General features: G+C 35.4%; 1 protein-coding gene across 2 annotated transcripts in view; it reads right to left on the bottom strand.

Annotated features, from left to right (window-relative positions):
* LOC137393692 (uncharacterized) overlaps positions 1–7,953 on the bottom strand; it is a 40,748-nt gene extending 32,795 nt beyond the window's left edge. For both annotated transcript variants that reach the window (XM_068080337.1, XM_068080338.1), the window contains exons 1-3: positions 7,888–7,953; positions 2,154–2,237; positions 1,544–1,653 (exon numbers count right to left, since the gene is read on the bottom strand). In XM_068080337.1, coding sequence (XP_067936438.1) covers positions 1,544–1,653; positions 2,154–2,165 — 122 coding nt within the window. In that variant the 5' untranslated portion in view covers positions 2,166–2,237; positions 7,888–7,953. The remainder of the gene's footprint in view (positions 1–1,543; positions 1,654–2,153; positions 2,238–7,887) is intronic.
* Between the last annotated feature and the right edge of the window lie 12,834 nt (positions 7,954–20,787).

Here is a 20,787-nt window from a genome sequence, read left to right as displayed (position 1 = left end):
GCCACTGTGTACCAAGCACTCTCTTGGACAGAGGAGCTAATCAAAGACCAATTAGAGCTAGGAGACCAATAGCTCTGGCAGCTACACAAAATCCAGCCATTTTTCCAAGTCTGACCGAATGTAGTCCAGACACCCCACAACCTGCCTTGATGGTGTGCAGTCTGCCTGCCAGCCAATAGAGAGACCATCATATAGTAAATGCATGCTCTTGCCCACTTTGGGGTGGGAAGGACGACCAGCCACCTCCACCTGATGAGGTACTGGCCAGGGATGACAGCGGCAGTGAGGAGACTGGTCAAGAGCTGCGAAGTTTGCCAAGCACCCAAGTACAGAAGGACGAACACATGCGGCGGTAGACAGAGGCTGTAACAGAAAGTGCAGAAAGTAAAACCTGGCAGAGAATAGCAGTAGACTTGGTGGGGCCGCTACTGGCAACCAAGTAACAAGCAAGAGATGGCACCCGATCCGTCACCTGATGGCAGAGTGCTCCTAGAGGCCAAGACATCAGTAGTGACTAGTGCTTTGGACGAGAGGGTTTTCTGTTATATGGTTTTGCCAGAACAAATCCAAACAGACCAAGAGGCACAGTTCGAGATTCAGTGAATGACAGAACTGTTCCAGCTCTGGCATATGGAATTGGCACACACCACTTATCATCAGCAAGCTAACGGAGTAATAAAACGTAACACCCAGCAGTTGGGTGACTCACTCCAAGCACTGTTGCTGACCCGAGGCCAAGAAGAGTGAAAGAGTGGAACACACTGCTTCCCAATTGATGAAGGCGTACATAGACACACCCTACTTTGCGGCGGAAGAAACAGTCAGCCTGCTGATACTCCGCTGAGAGTTATGACTACCCAACCAAATGAAGTATCATCACCCAACCACGGAAGATCATGAGTTCATGAGTTCATGACCCCCAACCACTGGTTCAAGAGTATGCGGTGGAGATGCTCAAGCGGATTGAGAAAAACCATATCACCCTCAGGGAAGAACAAATAGCCATAAGACAAGAGGCCAACGAGGAGCCTTTTCCTAACATCCCTGGAGACTAAATATGGATGCTCAATAAATGTCGGAAAAGAGAAAATAGCATCAAACTACAGACCCAATTTGTGGGGTCTTATAGGATCATCTGAGCCTGGCCAAACATTACCTATTCAATCGTAAAGCAGGGGCGACAGTCATCTATACAAAATGACAACTGGCTCAAACCCTATCGTGCTTGCCTGCAGGAACTGGGCTGGGTCTCAGCAACTTTGGAGCCAAGGAGAAGGCCAAACATTTTTAAAGCAACATTGAAGGTTTTTGAATATTTTGATGATTGAAGTTTAACAATATGCAAGGCTTCAGTTCCATGAATATTTCTAGCTCTACAGCTCATCACAGTCAGTCATAAGCATAGTGCATAGTATCTACTATTGGTCCTACTAAAACAGCAAAAACAGCTGGTCATAATTGGCTACTAATAGTACTGATGTGCGTTTTTTAGCTAGTAATATATGATTAGCTGATGACATCACAAATTCTAATCCTCACTCACCTCTGCCAATAGCTTTTCCCGATGACGAATAGCACTCCTAGTAAAAGTATAAGGAAAAGGTAGGGTCTCATCCATCGTCTGCGGTTTTGGCAATACAGCTTCAGCAGTTTCTACAATGGCGTTGCAATAGAGCATATGATATTACATTAGTGTATTTTATGAGCATAGTAATTAAAAATTTGATTCCAACTATAGTCTAGAACATTAATTATGTCAATGGCAACAAAAAAGACATTACAATTTGAAATGAAAAATTATAATTTAATTGCAGTGTCAGATAAATCTGGATGAGAGACACTTGGACAAGAATAAATTGATCGATAACAAGTTTTTCTCATGATGACAGTTATGGAAAATGCTGTACATTTAGCTATATCTCATTTTAAGAATCAGGAAATTTTTAGCACGATTGTCATGACCTTAAAGTGTAAGCTCAAACTCACCCACTCCATCACGCTTCAGCTAAAGACTGTCGCAAAAAAAGCTGCATTGGTGAAATTTTGCAGAGCCGAGATGATACAACCAAAAGTGAAAATTAATCACACAGGGTACAGTACATTTATTTGCTATAAAATCACATGATGCCTTCAACAAATGACAAACATATTACCTTCTTGAACATCTTTACTAATAACTCTAACAAAACATGGGTTGAGGGGTTTCACTGCTCAGCACTGCTACCAATGGTTTCCATCTACAAATGGAACAGACTTGTATCATGTAAATCCTTCACATACACTATCATAATTCACTCTTGTAACCACAAGTATGTATGTATAAACTTTTATTTGAATTTATTGGCTTTTTCGTAGCATACCAAAAGTAAGAAAAAAAGAGAAGACAGAAATCAGGAATTATTGAGTGAGTTGAACAAATGTGTTTTAAGCCATGTTAGAGACCCTTTGGTAGGTTAGCAATAGTGTTCAAGTTCAATGTTTTATATTTTACTAATGAACTGGTAATCAGCTGTTCTACAACGCTAACCAAAAACATTTACTAATGGGCCAAGACAAACAGGACGTACTATGAATACATCAACTTTGAATGAATAATATTTGAACAATATTCAGTCAATGTATCATTAGAATATTCAGAGTCAATCATTTGATGTTATCAAACTTTGGCTGAACCATTTTCTTCAGTTCGGAATGCAAAGTTTTTATGGCTTACTGTTTTACATGTAAGCTAAAAAATATTGTCTCAGTAATCTGATATGAACCAGCTACTGTTAGTTGAAACATCAGTGAAGCGCTGTAGCGTTGCATTCAGAAACTAAACTTGTCAATTAAGTCTGACCGGATTAGTAGGCGCACGCATACTAATCCTTTAGCCTGTTTTGACAAACTGTTGTTTTTGCGGAGTTGTCCCCTGTTGAGCGGGGCAAGCAAAACAACAGCTAGTCACAAGACGCACTGCACCTGATGCATCAGCTGCACTGAAAGGGAGTTGTTCTCTTCCGTCTATGCGGCTTGGCTGCGATGTTATGTCGGTCCCTCCATTAGTAATCATAACGGATTTCGCACAAAAATTTATGCAGAAAAAAGATATAAACATTTAACCAGAGACCAGTCTCTGTGGTAAACTTTAGTAGAACTTGAGAATAAAATAAATTAAAAATAAAATCATTAAGAACAAATAAAACCGACTGATACAAAATTAGAAATAAAACTGACTGAGCGCACAAATAACATGTTTAGTCGCTGTTGTTGCCTAAGTTCTTAAGTTCAAGTAAAGTTTACTGCAGAGACTGGTCTCTGGTTAAACGTTCTTGCGGTATCTTATTTTTTCTACATAAATTTTAGCGCGAAATCCGTTGATTACCAATGGAGCGACCGACATAACACCACATCGCAGCCAAGCCGCATAGACGTAAGAGAACAACTCCCTTTCCGTACAGCTGATGCATCAGGTGAAGTGCGTCTTGTGACAAGCTGTTGTTTTGCTCGACGCGCTCGCCGGAGGACAACTCTGCAAAGACAACAGTTTGTCAAGACAGGCTAACTAATTCTTGGACTCAGTGCACTCCCTATCAAGCTTCATATTTAACAAGCAATGTAAAATAATGCTATGACTGAACCCAACACACAACAAAACCTGTTTACCATTGATGACTGAGCACTTTTGATCATCATATTTACGTAAAATAAGCTAAACTGTACTAGCAAATTAGTCTCTGGCTCAATGCAGGAGCATTTTAATACACAAATTTTAGCAGCTTTATAGAGATAATGTATATCAAATGATAGACAAATAGGAAAATGAGTGCATATTTTATCTCATTGAGCAATTCCTGCTGCTGAAGGCTATATCTACCAGGTAAAAAAAAGATACGTTTGAGAATATTACTGACCCGCAGTATATATATATATACTGACCCGGCTTATACTGACAGCATAAGCCGAATATGCAAATATGTCGTTCAACAACTGTATAAGATAAAATGATAAGACATATGTAAATAGCCCTTATGACCAGGGATTACGTGTTTGTCACAATTTCCATTTCCATAACATTTCCATAATTCATTTCCATTTCCATAACATTTCCATAATTCATTTCCATATTATTTCCATTTCCATAACATTTCCATAATTCATTTCCATATTATTTCCATTTCCATAACATTTCCATAATTCATTTCCATAGTTTTTTCCATTTCCATAACATTTCCATAATTCATTTCCATATTATTTCCATTTCCATAATTTATTTCCATATTATTTCCATTTCCATAATATTTCCATAATTCATTTCCATATTATTTCCATTTCCATAACATTTCCATAATTCATTTCCATATTTTTTCCATTTCCATAATTCATTTCCATATTATTTCCATTTCCATAACGTTTCCATATTTCTAAAATAAAATTTCCATATCCATTTCCATAAAATTATGGAAATATTTATGTTTATGGAAATGGATATGGAAAAGTAAACATTTCCATAATATGTTTAGCGATCCCTGCTTGATAGTCAACAGAATGGGTACGCTATATCAATATAGCTTTTTGATAGTCAACAGAATGGGTACATTATATCAATATAGCTTCTTGATAGTCAACAGAATGGGTGCATTATATCAATATAGCTTCTTGCTAGTCAACAGAATATGTGCATTATATCAAGTAGATGGGCAATAAGGTTGGTATTTATTTCAAGGCTATCATATTTAATAACAAAGCTTCTCCCCGTAGGAGCAGCAAACACACCCATTTGCTTTCATAAATATATAAATCTAACAAAGTTCTCAATGGCTGGTATGAATCCACCCACATATGTATGAGCACGAGCTAAAACAGGCCACGCTGTCAGCCTTATATGATGACAGATCAGATCGATTCTGATGACAAAATGAGTCATAACTTTGCTTACAGCAGCCCTGCCTAGATGTAGATTATATGATTTGTGGCAGTGTTGGGTAATGTAGGACCTTCGTGGCAGCGCTGTGTAATGTAGGACCTTTGCTCAAAGCTCTGCAGATTTACCTCTCGGCTAGCTAATCTGCTGTCTGTATTAAAAAAATGTAAAAGTGTAGTTCTGACGCTGCTCTTGCATAAATGCTGACTTTATTACTTCTCACACCACCTGCTCCAATCTGCCGTTCATGCAGTCAGCCCAGTGCGCTCACTTTGCCCACTTGCTTGCAATAAATTGCGCAGTTTTTGTCATAAAGCAACAAATCTCGGAATTTTAGCCTGCTAATTGCTTTATTGCATAAAAATGGCTGTTAATTTTGTATTATGTTTATGAACTCCTTAATTGCGGTCCAGTACTGTCGAGAGCTGATACTGCCAGCTTTAATGAGCTTTAGATGGCGGTGGAATTCAATTCTAGCAAAGTTGTTTAGCTGGTAGCTGAGCATGAGGAGGAATGGTAGCTCATCCGTGTTACTGGGTCGCGCTATTGTTTATTGTGTCACCTGTTGAGTGACTTCAATAGATGATGACTCACACATTGATACCGTCATGTCTGGTCTACAGTAGTTGTCGATATTATAGTAAGCATGAAAGCTTATTGCATTAGCCACTCTTTTAAGTGACCATTGTTTCTAATAAAATCTTTATACTTTTCATTAAGGTGTAATTATTTATCTATATATTTGTTCATTTATGCTTATGCCTACCAAAGATTTTTCAATAATTTTATTTATTAAATAAGTCAAATTTTATGAACATCAAACCTTCAGAGGTATTCAGACGCAACACTAAATGAATATTTCACAGAGTCTTGGTGTATACAAGGAGCACTTAGTATCTTTTATTTGGTACAGCGAAATTCCCGACAGTATTTCAGCACGTATTTATAGTAACTTTATTGGGATAAATGCCATTCAGGAATAATTTTTTTAAGATAAATACATAACTAAGTAATTACCTAATTACAAATAATAATATATATTTTATTCAGTTGTTGCTTTCAGCCAGTAAAATGCTGAACTCAAACATCTCACAGCATTGTATAGGACTATAGGGGAATGTATAATATATGTATCACTAGGCTAAGAAATGTACAATAAATGTATCATTATGCTGGGGAGTGTTTAATATATGTATCACTATGCAAGGGAGTGTACAATAGATGTATCACTGTGTACGTATGTGTGCGCGCTTGCGTGTCAAATGAGCGTGTGTGTGCAATCGTCAACTCTTCCCGAACATGTGATTAATTTATACATAATATGAATATGATATTTGTTGGCTAATATACTTTATTTAGGGTCCAAGCAACATCAAAGCTGTATGCTACCATTGCCTATAATTAAGCCAGAGACGATTTGAGATAGTTTCTTTCAGACTCCCTTAATAGTTTCTGTAATATCACTGATGTTAGCTGGGTTTGTGTGTTACCATTGTCTGTACATGTAGCCAAGTCCAGAGACAATTTGAGTTAATTTCTTCCAGACCCCTTTAATAGTTTCTGTAATACCACTGATATTAGCTGTTTGTGTATTACCATTGTCTATGCATGTAGCCTAGTCTATACAATATAACTCTCCTCTGTTTATATTTTGGATTACGGGTATGTTACAATTTCCATAATTCATTTCTATATTATTTCCATTTCCATAACATTTCCATAATTCATTTCCATATTATTTCCATTTCCATAATTTATTTCCATATTATTTCCATTTCCATAACATTTCCATAATTCATTTCTATAGTTTTTTCCATTTCCATAACATTTCCATAATTCATTTCCATATTATTTCCATTTTCATAACATTTCCATAATTCATTTCCATATTATTTCCATTTCCATAACATTTCCATATTTCTAAAATAAAATTTCCATATCCATTTCCATAAAATTATGGAAATAATTATGTTTATGGAAATGGATATGGAAAAGTAAACATTTCCATAATATGTTTAGCGATCCCTGCTTATGACTGCGATAAATCGAATCATAAATGATAGAAACAGCCAATTAGTGTAGCATCAATAAATTAACATCATGCTGTTTGTAGGTTCGCATGTGTGTTTTGGTCTGCTAGTAGTCTGCCGATCTAATCAAAATGGCTCTTCAGAAACCCCTCCAATAGTGTTTACTAAGAGCATCAACAGCAAAATTTAGCTACGCATAGCTTTCCTTGCTACGCATAGCTTTCCTTAAGGGCTATGTACTGATATAGGCAGCTGGGTGTATTTTTAGAGCTGATACCACATCTAATCCAGCTGGATATATTGATGTTTTGTAAGCTTCGAGGCTGCCCCCTGCCTAACATATTTGGACACTTACATAGCTCCAAAGACTTTTGCTTTTTATCAAAGGACACGGAGCACTAAATTCATCAGTCATAATACTTACTCTCTAGATCTATAAAATAAATATCTCAGATGAATTTATACTTGCAAATACCCATAATTGTATATATAAGATTGAACTGTGATAACTTGTTTTGAGAGTTTCGCCTTCATAATATAGTTGTGGAGGGAAAGTAGGAAGCTAGTAAGGGAGATAGTAAAGTGAGAAAAGTAAGTGTTGTTAAAATCAGACCCATTCTCAGAAGTCTCCATATTTAATAACTGATAGACTTTGTCAATCCCGCTTCTATCAAACAAGATCGTTTTACAAAAAACCCCATTTAACCCATCGTTTACATGCTGTATGTAGCAAGGTTGGAGGATAGAATATTCCTTATAAAAAATGCAGCATAAAATTATATGAATAGCAGCTAATTCTGTATAAGTATAAATAAGTATAAATAAGTATAAAAGCAAATATGAGATCAAATCAAATATGAAACAGAAAGTAAATTAGAGGTCAAACCTGACCAAATAAGTGTCCTAGAAAATGCTTTTGTCTCCACATTATCATACAGCACATTATACACATACCCTAATGCTTGAGGTAAATCCTTATACATCCGAGCAGCATCACAGATGAAAGCATTGAGTGACTGAGTAGCAAAATGAGTGACCAATAGTAATTGAACGATGCCTACTAGCTGTGCTGCCAAGTGTGACTAGGTTAATACGGTTATCTACCAGCTAAACTCTACTCACGGAAAAATCACTACAAATGAGATTATAGAAGCAAATGCTTGCGGGACTGATTTTACAGAGGTTGACTTCGGAATTAAACATCTAAAACTTTCAATGAATGACTATCAGAATACCATAAATGTGCAAGCACTTAGTGAATATTGGTAGGTAAAAAATCAAGCACTTAGTGAATATTGGTAGGTAAGCCTACCTAATCAAATGCTTAATGAATATTGGTAGGTACATAATCAAATGCCTAGTGAATATTGGTAGGTACATAATCAAATTCCTAGTGAATATTGGTAGGTACATAATCAAATTCCTAGTGAATATTGGTAGGTAGATAAATTATCAAACTCTTGTGACATAATTAGAAAAAGAATTACTAAAGTTACAGATGGTGTCCCATGATAGATGGAACTCAAGACGCTTTAAGGCCTTCACAAGCCCTACAAGTAATCGCACATATATGATGCTTTTAAAGCTGTTTCCTTTTTTGATGACGTTTTAACCAAGCTACTACCATGCTTACAGTAGCAGGAAAGAGCAAAGGTTACAGTTATGATCAATGGTTTCAACTACTTATAGATTTGCTCTCGCTTATCTATGCATTCAACAACCTTTAGTGCAGATAAAGAAATTTCACTCTTAACTTATACTAACCAGGGTGCAGTTGGCTTGGCGGCAGACTATTAATGACCTGATAATGAAAGCAAGGTATTTTGTTAATTGGCTGCAATGATAGCTTGTAAAACAGGCTGCAAGCTTCACTAGTGGTAAACACCAATCCCTTGTTACAGTTGTCTGTATAGTCTTGCATCGAGTGTTACCATAACTTGCTCTGACTTTCAACATAGATATACCATTCACTATTAACTAGTGGGATGCCTGGTGCACACAAGTGAGAAGCAGAGTACCAACCAATGCAAAGAACAGTAAAGTCGACAACCAAATCATAGTCTAGTAATGAGCTTATATTAGTGATCAAATTACAGCAAGTAAAAATTTTTACCGGCCATGTCAGTTTTTCTCATTGTAAACAACACCATGCAACAAAGTTTTTAACCTTGCAATTGGACATGTTTAAATATTATCAGAATAAGGAAATTAAAATTTTTATAATATTAGCGAATCAACAAATATGAAGATAATGTATTTTAATGCTTCACTCAACATTGGCTATATCTAGCATTGCTAAGTCAGCTGTTAATTTGCCAAGGCAAATGGGTCGCGGTCACAGAAACCATGGTTAAGTCGCAAATCACGAAGTTGAGTTATTCGACTTTAAAGTTCCACTAACTGAATTTATAATTTTGGTAAGGATTTTGATAACACTTGCTTCTGGACTAATCAAAGAGTGATCTTTCTGAATCTGAAGTCAGTTTAGATAATAAATGTCTTAAAACCTCAGAAAAACCCCTTAAAACCGTCGCTATGCTAAACAGGAAGTACTGATAAATGGCGTCCGAAAAACGTAATCGTTTCTTTTTTGCCGTTTTGAAAGATAATTCTGACATTTTGGACACTTATAATGAGTACTTTGGTATTCCAACTGATGCCAAAAGCAGTGTAAGTAAAGGGAATGACCATGATATATTCTTAACCATTCATATAAGATTTTTACAATATTTAATTATAAGAATAATTATTCGATTTTATAAGATTTGATTATAAGAAAAATTATTCGAATTTGCAAGATCAAAGTATAGAGTGACCAATGATGTGCAATATGTTACTGCTATTATTATTTTTTAACATTTTGTTGATCATACTACGGTTGTGCTCAATATCGCGGCACTGCCAAGCCGTTTTTAATATCTGCAAAATTAGGTAATGCATTTTCTTATAGATATACAGCCATTTCTATGACAACCAGCCAAAATCTGTTTAGATTTTTAAATTCAGCATAATTTTTTTGATATAAATACAGAAATCTAGATAAATATCACAACCTCTTAATATTGGTTGCTATGACGTTTTGAAATGCAAACAAAACTGTGCATCGGTTTTCGTTTCTCAGACTTTAACACCAGTTTTCTTGGAACTAGGTTTTCGCACTGATGGTAAACATGCATTCAGTTTATTGACCATAAAATCTGTTGTAATTAAGCTAGAATCAAAATTTTTTTTGCAAAATAATTGTGAGAATTTTCTCCTTCTGTTAATGCAGATAACTCTAAATCTTATAATCTCGACTTAACCATGGTTTCTGTGATCATGACACAAATGATAGGATGGACCATAATAATAGAATAGAATAAAGCAAACAATAGGACAAGTACAGCAAACAGAAATTCATTTTTAGACTAGTTATAAAGCTTGAGCTCTAATTGAATGTTCAAGGTAGTTTTCAAGTACTAAAGATTGAACATAAATCGTTTTCACACCCTCACTAATCATGTAGGGCCTAATATTTTTTTACGCATTCCTAACATTATCAAGAACCTTGCCAAAACAAAAGCTCTTAGTATTAACCCTTTCGCAGGTGAGTTTTTGAGCCTATTTCAGATCGTCCTGGGTGAATTAATTTTTCAAAAAAATGAAAATTTTGAAACTTTATTGAAATGATATTTTTTTGCTACACTATGGTTGTATGATAGGTTTGTATCATATAACAAGGCATTGTACAAACAGTTTTACACCCTTTGTGCCTATATGAGCTATTTAAACTACCCTTACACATGTAAATTTTTAAGAAAATTGAAAAATTTGCTTGTTGTTGCGATAATGTTATATTGTTGAATAAAACATATTCTGTATTTATATTACAAATCAAGCATTTTACTAGTAGAAACACACTTGAACTACAATGGGACTGGCAAAATCATTGACATTGGGGCATTTGTCATTGCTAAGGTTTCTAATAACAGTCCAAACCCCATCATTACTGATTGCATCTCCTCCACCATCCCTTGGCCCAACAACAGAAGCATCATCATCACTAGATTCATCACTTATATCAAAGTCCATTAGATTGACGTCAGAAAAATTTGAGTCATTGTCTGAGTCATCAACTATAGAATCTGCCAAAACAAACTGGGCCCTTCGAGTTGATCTAGCAGGTCGTTGGGAAGATGAAGCCATGGTTATAAAAATGTTTTTTCTGTTCTCAAAAGATCAATGCTTGGATCTCACTAAGTAAAAAAGCATAAAGAAAGGGCATCCGACGACGATCGTAAAGCATAGAAATCATTTCGAGGGAAAAAGGCTTAGTATCTTACTGAGTAAAAAACATCGATATTGATAACGATCGCCCAAAATGAGTTGAAATGAAAAAAGACATGTCTAAAATATAGTTATTCAAGTCCTCACATGTGTTCTTTTACTTTAAAAGTAGTTAATTTGATAGAAAAATGAACACAGACAAATAGCAAGTCTTTTTGTTCACATAAAAGCATAAAATTCGATTCGGGGATAAAGGCTTAGTATCTTACTGAGTAAAAAAAACATTGAAGGACGTTAGATAACGATCGCCCCAAAATAAGTTGAAATGAAAAGATACATGTCTAAAATGTAGTTATTCAAGTCGTCACATGTGTTCTTTTACTTTATAATGTATTTAATTTAATAGAAAAATGAACACAGACCGGTAGTAAGTCTTATAACGTAGTGCGTACGATATCGACATTAATGTCGCATCACCTGCAAAAGAGTTAAACTGTTATGGATGAATATTTATTTACTTGTTGATTGACACCATGCATGCGCCGTAAAAGAACAAATGGTTATGTACGAGTTAATTGGAGGATTACTGTAAGGAATAATTTTTTTAATTGTCAATGTAACGATGATTAATAGCAAGTGTTTGATACTTTTGTGTTCTTAAAATGTCTCTGCAAAAACGTTAAAGAAGTGATACAGCAGCTATATAACGATCAGGAGGATTGTAGCAATAATACCTTTTTTATAAATGTAGCATAAAGATGGCCGCAACCACATCCGTGAGACCTTGAAACCTCTGAGACAAAAACAAGGGCTAGCTAGCAAATTTTTAAACAGATTAAACAAACTAAAAAATAACTTTGTAAAGAGCTGGTAAAAATACCAAGTTGAAGAAATAGATAATATTATCTGCGACCTTGAAACGAAAACAGAATAAATTGGTAGACAATATCGGTAAGCAATTCTCATAACTGTCATTTACACAACAATTTATTACAGGCACACACTTACCCTCAGCTAAACCCCATTCCGAAGGTAAAATCTCAGATGGGTCACTGCAATTATCATGAGCTTATAGCTCATGGCTTATATCTTATACATATCTATCACTCAAGATATGATTGGTGTGCAAGACAAAGTATACCACTAGCACCTCAATTTCCATCCATAAGGGTTTCAAAAAATAAAAAAATTCCAATCGTTACCAAGAAATTACTGACAACATAAGATAGATATATTGGTATAGGCAAAAACGCTAGTGAGTTGCCCTGGCATACACTTACTGCTCTGTGATACACCTCTCACAAACTGAGCATTCATAGCCAGCCTTTCAAGGTGTACACTAATACAACTGCTAAAATCCATGCCTTTCCTTAACAATTGATTGACAGCCTTTAAAAATGGATGTTTTGATCACCAGTTGTGCGTGTACCCAGCATGTAACAGCATTGGCTTAACTCTTTCGCAAGCAAGTTTTTTGGGCTATTTGAGACCCCCTGGGCAGATTAATTTTTTACAAATTGATTAAAAAAAAATCATTGATACACTTTTATTTATGATATTGTATATGCGTATTATGCTTTTATTATACAGGTAAATACAAATAAACATTTATAAGTCAAATTCTTATATAAATGTTTCTCTAGCTATAGTAATTTTGGAAGCATTTGCCCTTGCAGAGGCCTACAGCACAGTCTTGACATCACGTGCTTATTCTTGTTCCTCTATAGCTTTGCCTATAGCCTTTGGAGGGCGCCATGACAGTAAAAGAAAGTTGTTACACTTTGAGAAAATATTCAGAAAGCAGTAACAGAAGCATAAACAAGCTACAAACAAAAATCTCCATTTTGTTCAAATACGTTTTTATTTCGGATTTTTCGTTCGTTTAGTATTGCAAAAACAATCGTTTTTTTTAAAACGGCTAATTTTTTAGTTGCTAACAGAGACCAATATTTTTAGTTTACTATTAGTAAAAAAAATTAAATAAAAAAGCGCAATAAGCTAACCAGAAATCAATTTATAAAAAACGTTTGTGTGGTGACATAATAGTCACTCTGCCCATTGGCGTCAGTATTTCGAAACGACAATAATGTCGCTATGCCTGCAAAAGGGTTAAGATGGGCATGACAGCATTTTCAACTGAATTTATGGTAACACTGATGACAAGCCAAAGTGGGTTTCCACATAAAACCGAGCTACATGATAGTTTCCCTACTCCGAAAGTGATATTAGATGTTTTATATGCAAAGGTGATGGTCAAAAGTTCCTTCTGGATAACAAAATGTCTTTGCTGTGTTTTAGTCACAACATTGCCAAGCTGACCTAAACCACAAGTGTTCCTAAAGGCAAAGGCATGCTATTGCTTATTTTATCTCTCCAACACTATTAGCTTTTCCCAAATGTATTGTAGTATAGATTGCTTCTGCTTAGCTCACTCATAATAAGTGATAGATCAGTGGAGATGTTAGCATATTTTGGTAAACAACCAGCAAAGCAATACAGTGATTACCCTGCTGCTTTTCCAAATAGGTCCTCATTTTTCAAACCATTTCTCCTTCAGCATGACAGAGTCATACTCTTTGGCCCTCATTGCGGACTTCTCATCATCGTAAGCATCTATCATCCTCCTAGATGATGATACAGGAATCCCGGAACTATTTATTGTTGATCAGCATAAAGCTCAGTGAAAACACTCAAATGCACATTTTACAATCACGGAAGATTTCGATAGCCTGCCCTTAAATAACATCGTAGCTCAAAATAAACTCATAAACCTGATTGATTTCAGTACCAGAGATGAAGCCATGTTTAGTACAATATCAGTAGTCTGCCAAGAATAGGAGAATGCTATAGAACTCTCTCGGATTGCAAATAATGACTAATGTTGCATCCTTCTCCATGGCATAAGAACTGGCGCAAGATAATACAAGAAAATGCAGAAGTAATTAATAACTGAGCAAAAAAAAGTTCTATATCTCATGCTATAAAACTAGACACTTGGCAAGAGATGTTTGATGCATCTAATGTACATGACGAGGCAACAATTTTTCATCAGACCATTAATACCATCCTGGAAACAAACTGCCATAAACGTACAGTGAAGTGTTGCAATAACAACTCACCTTGGATTGCCAACTCTATTATCAAATTAATCAATGCAAGAGAGAAAGCTAGAGAAGAAAAGTGCAAATGCTATCTAGTATTAAAGACAGTTGTACAGAGGAGAATCTGGGCATCAAAACATCCATTCATCAACAATGAACTGGACAATAAGCAAAATACCAAAGACTTGAGACACCTTAATTACATCACATAGAAAGCCAAACAACACCATCGGATTAACTTCCAATCAGTGGGGAATTCCTTGGAGCTGATCAGTTGGTTACAGATACAAACAAATACTATGCTGGTGTAGGTAGGTGGTAAAGCAATGAAAAGCCAGAAAACCCCTAGCCTTGGAACAAATACTGCTCAATTAGACGCACTGAACGTCGAGGAAGTCAAACAGCTGATAAGAGAGCTTGATAAAAGCAAAACAACTAGCAATGAGAATTTCCCTACATGACTTTCTGTTAAGTGTGTAAAGGAGATCTGCATTCCAGTCCACCGTAATATCAACTGTATACTGAGCACCACTGAATACCCTGATACCTGGAAGTGCACTCAGATCTTTCCCATCCCCAAATGCAGCAGCCTGACAGAGCTGAAGCAATTTAGACCTATCTCACTGTTGTTCCATATCGGCAAGTTAGCAGATGAAGTTACAGTTGAAAGATGAGATCAAATCTGGACAAAGTAACACATCCATCACAGTATGCATACAGACCTGGTGTGAGCACCACAGACGCTTTGCTTTAGTATGTAGATGACCTTATTAAATTTATTGACAATCAAAAAAACAAAATTTGCTCAGAGTGCATGCTTAGATTTTTCCAAGACGTTTGATAGGCTGAGACCTCGATTGCCTTGGATAGATTGAGAAAATATAATTTTAATGAGAATATTGTAAAACTAGTAGGAGGTTTACTGATCAATCGTCAACAGTGCATTAAGCATTCTGATAAACTTTCTTATTATGTTTCTGTGCAAGTTGGCAGTCACTAGGGTGAAAAGTTAGGACCTGTTTTATGGCTGATTTATGGTGATGATTTAGAAGTGGAATGTTTTTGTTCTTTAAAATACAGCGGATGATACTACATTTTACAAGCCATGTCTAAATATTAATGACAGCAATTCTATAAGAAGTTCCATACTCGGTGCTAGCCAGTGGCCCTCAGATAATTCCATGCTTTCAAATGCTGATAAGACTAACTATGAATACTTTTTTATTTTGGTCCACTCGATATAATAATAATAATGATAATATAATAATGATGCTTTAGTAAATAACGAAGTACGTAGTCATCTCCCCTAACACAAAAACCAAACTTTTATAGTAGTTGTTAATAATAATTTAGGTTTCAACATTCATGTAGACCTGTTGGTCTCTCAATGTAATAGCTGACATTTAATGAAGCAGCCGAAGGTCTTACATTAAGTCTCAATGCTGACGGTTTGAAAACATTTTATACATCTAATATTAGGTTTTTACTGTTGTATAGTGGCACATAATTTTATCACCTACATGTAAAAAAGACTAGAGCAGATTCAACATGGTGCATCAAGAATCATTTACCCTAACATGTGTCATGAAGATAGACTAGATTTTCTCCCACTACCAAAGTTGAATGATTTTATTTTCAGTATTTGTCCATATCATTTTGCACATATTAATAGTAATCCTAATCAATCGCTGAATCAAAGAGTTGATTTTAATAATCTCAAGAGGTCTTCTCGCATAACAGGCAAATGCTCTGCGTACTGCCCTGTGATAATACACACGCAGAAGCGCTCAGAGTTTTTGTCTGTCCCGTTATAGCAATGTTTAAGTAATGAAAAATCGCCTTTGTAGTGAACTTGAACTCGGGACATTCAAATCACGGTCAGCTTATCAGCTCATGTAACCACAAGGCCGTTCTTGTCATTCCCTTTGCTTATACCACATACTACATATCCTTTTTGCAACTGGACACGCCAACTATACACTTTTTATCATTAATTAATATTACCTTTTGCATCCGGTTTTTTTTAAATGTTTTAAAGCTATTTTTATACCATTACCTATTTTTTAATTTGTACTTTCCAATGAGCCATTTCAATTTCAAATGTGTCGTTACAATCTTATTTCTGGTTTCGGTAAATCTGAGATATATAGATACCTAGTTGACACAACTGAATGCTTGATTTTGAACTGCCTGATTCCATTTGTTTATTTTTTGAAATGTTGAGCTACCATTATTGGTTTTACCTATCTACCAGCATTATCATTTATAGCATTTATAGCTTTCATATAAAACTACTCATAGATTTGAGAACCCCATGACATATGGGTCGCGGTCACAGAAACCATGGTTATGTCGCAAATCACGAAGTTGAGTTATCCGACTTGAAAGTTACACTAACTGAATTTATAATATTGGTAACGATATTAGTAACACATGCCTCTGGACCAATCAAAGAGTGATCTTTTTGAATCTGAAGTCAGTTTAGATAATAAACGTCTTTAAACCTCGGAAAAACCCTTAAAACCGTTGCTATGTTAAACAGGAAGTACTTAAAAATGGCATCCGAAAAACGTAATCGTTTCTTTTTTGCCGATTTGAAAGATAATTCTGACATTTTGGACACTTATAATGAGTACTTTGGTGTTCCAACTGATGTCAAAAGCAGTAAAAGTAAAGGGAATGACCATGATCTATTCCTAACAATTCTTATAAGAATATTACAATATTTAATTATAAGAATAATTATTCGATTTTCTAAGATTTAATTATAAGAATAATTATTCGAATTAACAAGATTGAAGTATATAATGACCAATGGTGTGTTATATGTTACTGTTATTATTTTTTTAAAGATTTTGTTGATCATACTACGGTTGTGCTCAATATCGGCCAATATCGCGGCACTCGCAAGCCGTTTTTAAAATCTGCAAAATTAAGTAATACATTCTCTTTATAGATATACAGCTAATTCTATGACAACCAGCCAAAATCTGTTTACATTTTTGAATTCAGCATAATGTTTTGGATACAAAGACAGAAATCTAGATAAATATCACAACCTCTTAATATTGGTTGCTATGACGTTTTGAAATGTAAACAAAATTTTGCATCGGTTTTCGTTTCACAGACTTTAACACAAGTTTTCTCGGAACTATGTTTTTGCACTAATGGTAAACGTGCATTCAGTTTATTGACCATAAAATCTGCTGTAAATAAGCTAGAATCAAAATTCTTTTTGCAAAATAACCGTGAGAATTTTCTTCATCTGCCAATGTAGATAACTCTAAAGCTTATAATTCCGACTTAACCATGGTTTCTGTGATCATGACACATATATAGATACCTAGTTGATACAACCTAACGCTGGATTTTGTACTGCCTGATTCCGCTTATTTATTTTTTGAAATGCTGAGCTACCATTATTGGTTTCACCTACCACCATTATCATTTATAGCACTTACAGCTCCCATATAAAACTACTCACAGATTTGAGAACCTCATAGATACCGAGTTGACATTCTTTCAAGAATATTTTCAATATAAGTAATATTTTGTTTCAAGCTTGCTACTAAACTGGCTAATCATCTTGCTTTAGATTTGAAGAACTAAAACAACAGTCCCATGATAAACTTTGGTTTGAAATTTGTATAGCAATACATCTGCGAGCCATTTTGAGTTATCATCAAATATCTTCGCACCACAAACATTTAGTATACCTTATTTTAAAAACATAGATCTTGAATCAGTGTTTGACAAACTTCGACATTAATTTCATGTGCGTGCATGGCATTACACTTACATAGTTCACTCGCGGGCATAACTTTTCACAAAAGTTTGGTTCTCTACAAGCTCATTACAGCCATTTGACTAGGTACTAATGCTGATTACTCCCCTCCCCCCTTATAGCAGGCTCTCCTGTTTTCGCTTGTTCATTCCTATCCAGAAGCTTCTGCATAGTCAAGCCATATTGATTACTACTTCATAGATGGTTTACTACATGATCGACAATTTTTTATATTGATTTCAGACATTCACGATGGCTAATTTGTTTTTATGTTGTTCTTAACATATTTTAATCAAATTTTAAATTAGTTTTCTTGACAAAGTCGGCCTAACATGTTTCCTAACAGTTTTTGGTTGAGTCAAACAATTTACATGAAATCATTACATTTTTATGCTATCTTCTGTACATGACTGCTCAGCAAAATTAATTAGCATACTTAAAAATAATGTCAAGATACATAGGCCTATACAGTATAAGCTGGGAAAATCACACTTAAAAATGATGACATAGAAAAAGTAGCAAACGTTTAACTTCTCTCTGCATGCATGAAAAAGTACAGGGTGGAGTGGTTTGGTCATGTACAGTGGAGAGTAATGAAGAGGATACTATACATGTGACAAACATGATGATAACTGAAAAGGGAAAGGGCGGGAGACCTAAGCGTAGATGGATGGAGACCAAAGAAGCTCACATGAAGCGATGAGGAAAGTTTGATCAGAAAGCACTGACAACTATGTCAAATGGCAATCAATGATCAAACTGAGGAAGCCTGCCGAACAGTTCCTCAAAAGGATAGAACATGTATAAATGAGAAGGTGAAGATTATCATTAAAATTAAAAAGTATCGAAATGCTTTTACAATCCTTTATGTAGTATTTCAAAAATATTTTCAGTGTACACATTCATTTGTTCATAATTGAATAATTTATAATAGAGTTGCCCCGATTCTAATATCGGAATCGGTATCGGTGCCCTTTTGGGTGTTAAGTATCTGAATCGGTATCGGCCGATCTTTTCTTAAAAAATCGGAAACTTCAGATACTTTTTACAGGTCAACTATTCAGCAGAAAACCGTATTTTAGCCTGCTACATTAATAACAAATCATCAGCTACAAGTTCCTTCTTTTCACCTAACGAATTCCGAGCCTGTCACACAATCTATTTCATGTCTATAGCCTAATAACCATCCACACAGCTGAGGAATATTTTGGCTTTAGTCAGGACGTAATCACAAAGTGCGGTATTTCCCAATTACAGCGATATGATTTATTGCAGCCAATCACGAACAAAAGAACAATCATGAGAAACAAGAATGCGGTGTAATGTTGCTATTTACTAGTGCTCTATTAATTTTACTTTTTAACTCTACAATATTATTTAATTAAATAATTTCATAGGAGACTACTCGTCTCCTAAACCATTCAGCATTGTACCCGGTGATAATTCTATCTCATGCTAGCTGTTGCCAACCCCTTTAGCAGCTTTCATTCACATTCTATTTTTAATAAGCGTTGTTAAAGAAAATCTCAATAAACATTTTTATATTTAGAAAACTGGTTTATAGTGTCCAATTTGCTGTTAGAACATGTGACCCATCAGGAGCCAAGTGTGCTAGATTTGCACCACTCTGACTAGTTATACCAAAATATTTTCCGGAGAAGAACCCCCCCACCGAGAGGGCGCTCGGCATCTCTCCCGGACTCTCCCCGCAGTACCATTTTCATACAGTCCTGTATGTGCACACTTATTTCCAGCTAAACAGCAACTGTCTTCTCTAGGTATTCTAACAGTGTCATCTCGGCTATCTCAACGAGCTTATTATGGTTTATAGCTCTCACCTAGGATGTGTTTTGTGTACCTAACTGAAGTGCACTAATTGTTATTATAATTCAGAAACTGATACAATCTGTTGGAGTTGGCAAGCAACATCCGGAAGTGTGATTGAAATGAATCCAAGTTCCTACTCTGAAAAAACTAAACAAAAATTACTCTGCAAATCAGTTTTTAGGCTAGCATGCCGACTTTTAAAAAGTAATATGACAAACAGATCTTGAGATATCTAAACATTAAGTTTTCTATTTTGTAAATCAGCTTCTCAAAAGAAGCGATTGCTGTAGCTCTCCTACCTATATACATCTGGAGTTGTCACCACTTCTACTCCTACACTCTACGGCAGACATGTCCAAAGTCTGGCCCGGGGGCCAAATGCGGCCCGCGGTCAATTTTTATCTGGCCCGCAGCCTCCATCATAAAATCGATAACATCTGGCCCGCATGCAGAATTAATAAGTGTTTAGTTTTAAGCAGTTATCCCTATTGGCCGGTTTTCGGCATTCACATGGCTTTGTTTACAAAAGCTGTTTCTAAGTAACTGCGTAAACCAATCAAATTAATTCTTGCACAAGATGTTAGACTAGAAATTTCTCTTCCATTTGCAACAGTTTTAAATATCTTCACCCACTTTCTTCGTTTTTATAACAACTTTTATTAGAGCGATTTCGTTTGTTGGTAGGTAATAAATTATTGTGATGCAAATAAAGATTTTGATGATACTAACTATAATTTTCCAGAATATTTTGAGTCATAAAATGATGTTAAACAAATGCTCAATAGATATGATGCTACTGTAAATGTTTTGACAAGTTTTTTTTAATTCGTACGAACTTGTATAGTTTTAGCCTGAATAATGGTGAAATATTGATTT

The sequence above is a fragment of the Watersipora subatra genome, chromosome 4 (genome assembly GCF_963576615.1).
Source record: "Watersipora subatra chromosome 4, tzWatSuba1.1, whole genome shotgun sequence".
In the NCBI taxonomy this organism is placed as follows: Eukaryota; Metazoa; Bryozoa; class Gymnolaemata; order Cheilostomatida; family Watersiporidae; genus Watersipora; species Watersipora subatra.
The sequence above is the reverse complement of the archived record's forward strand: the minus strand, read 5'-3'. Positions and strand labels throughout refer to the sequence as shown.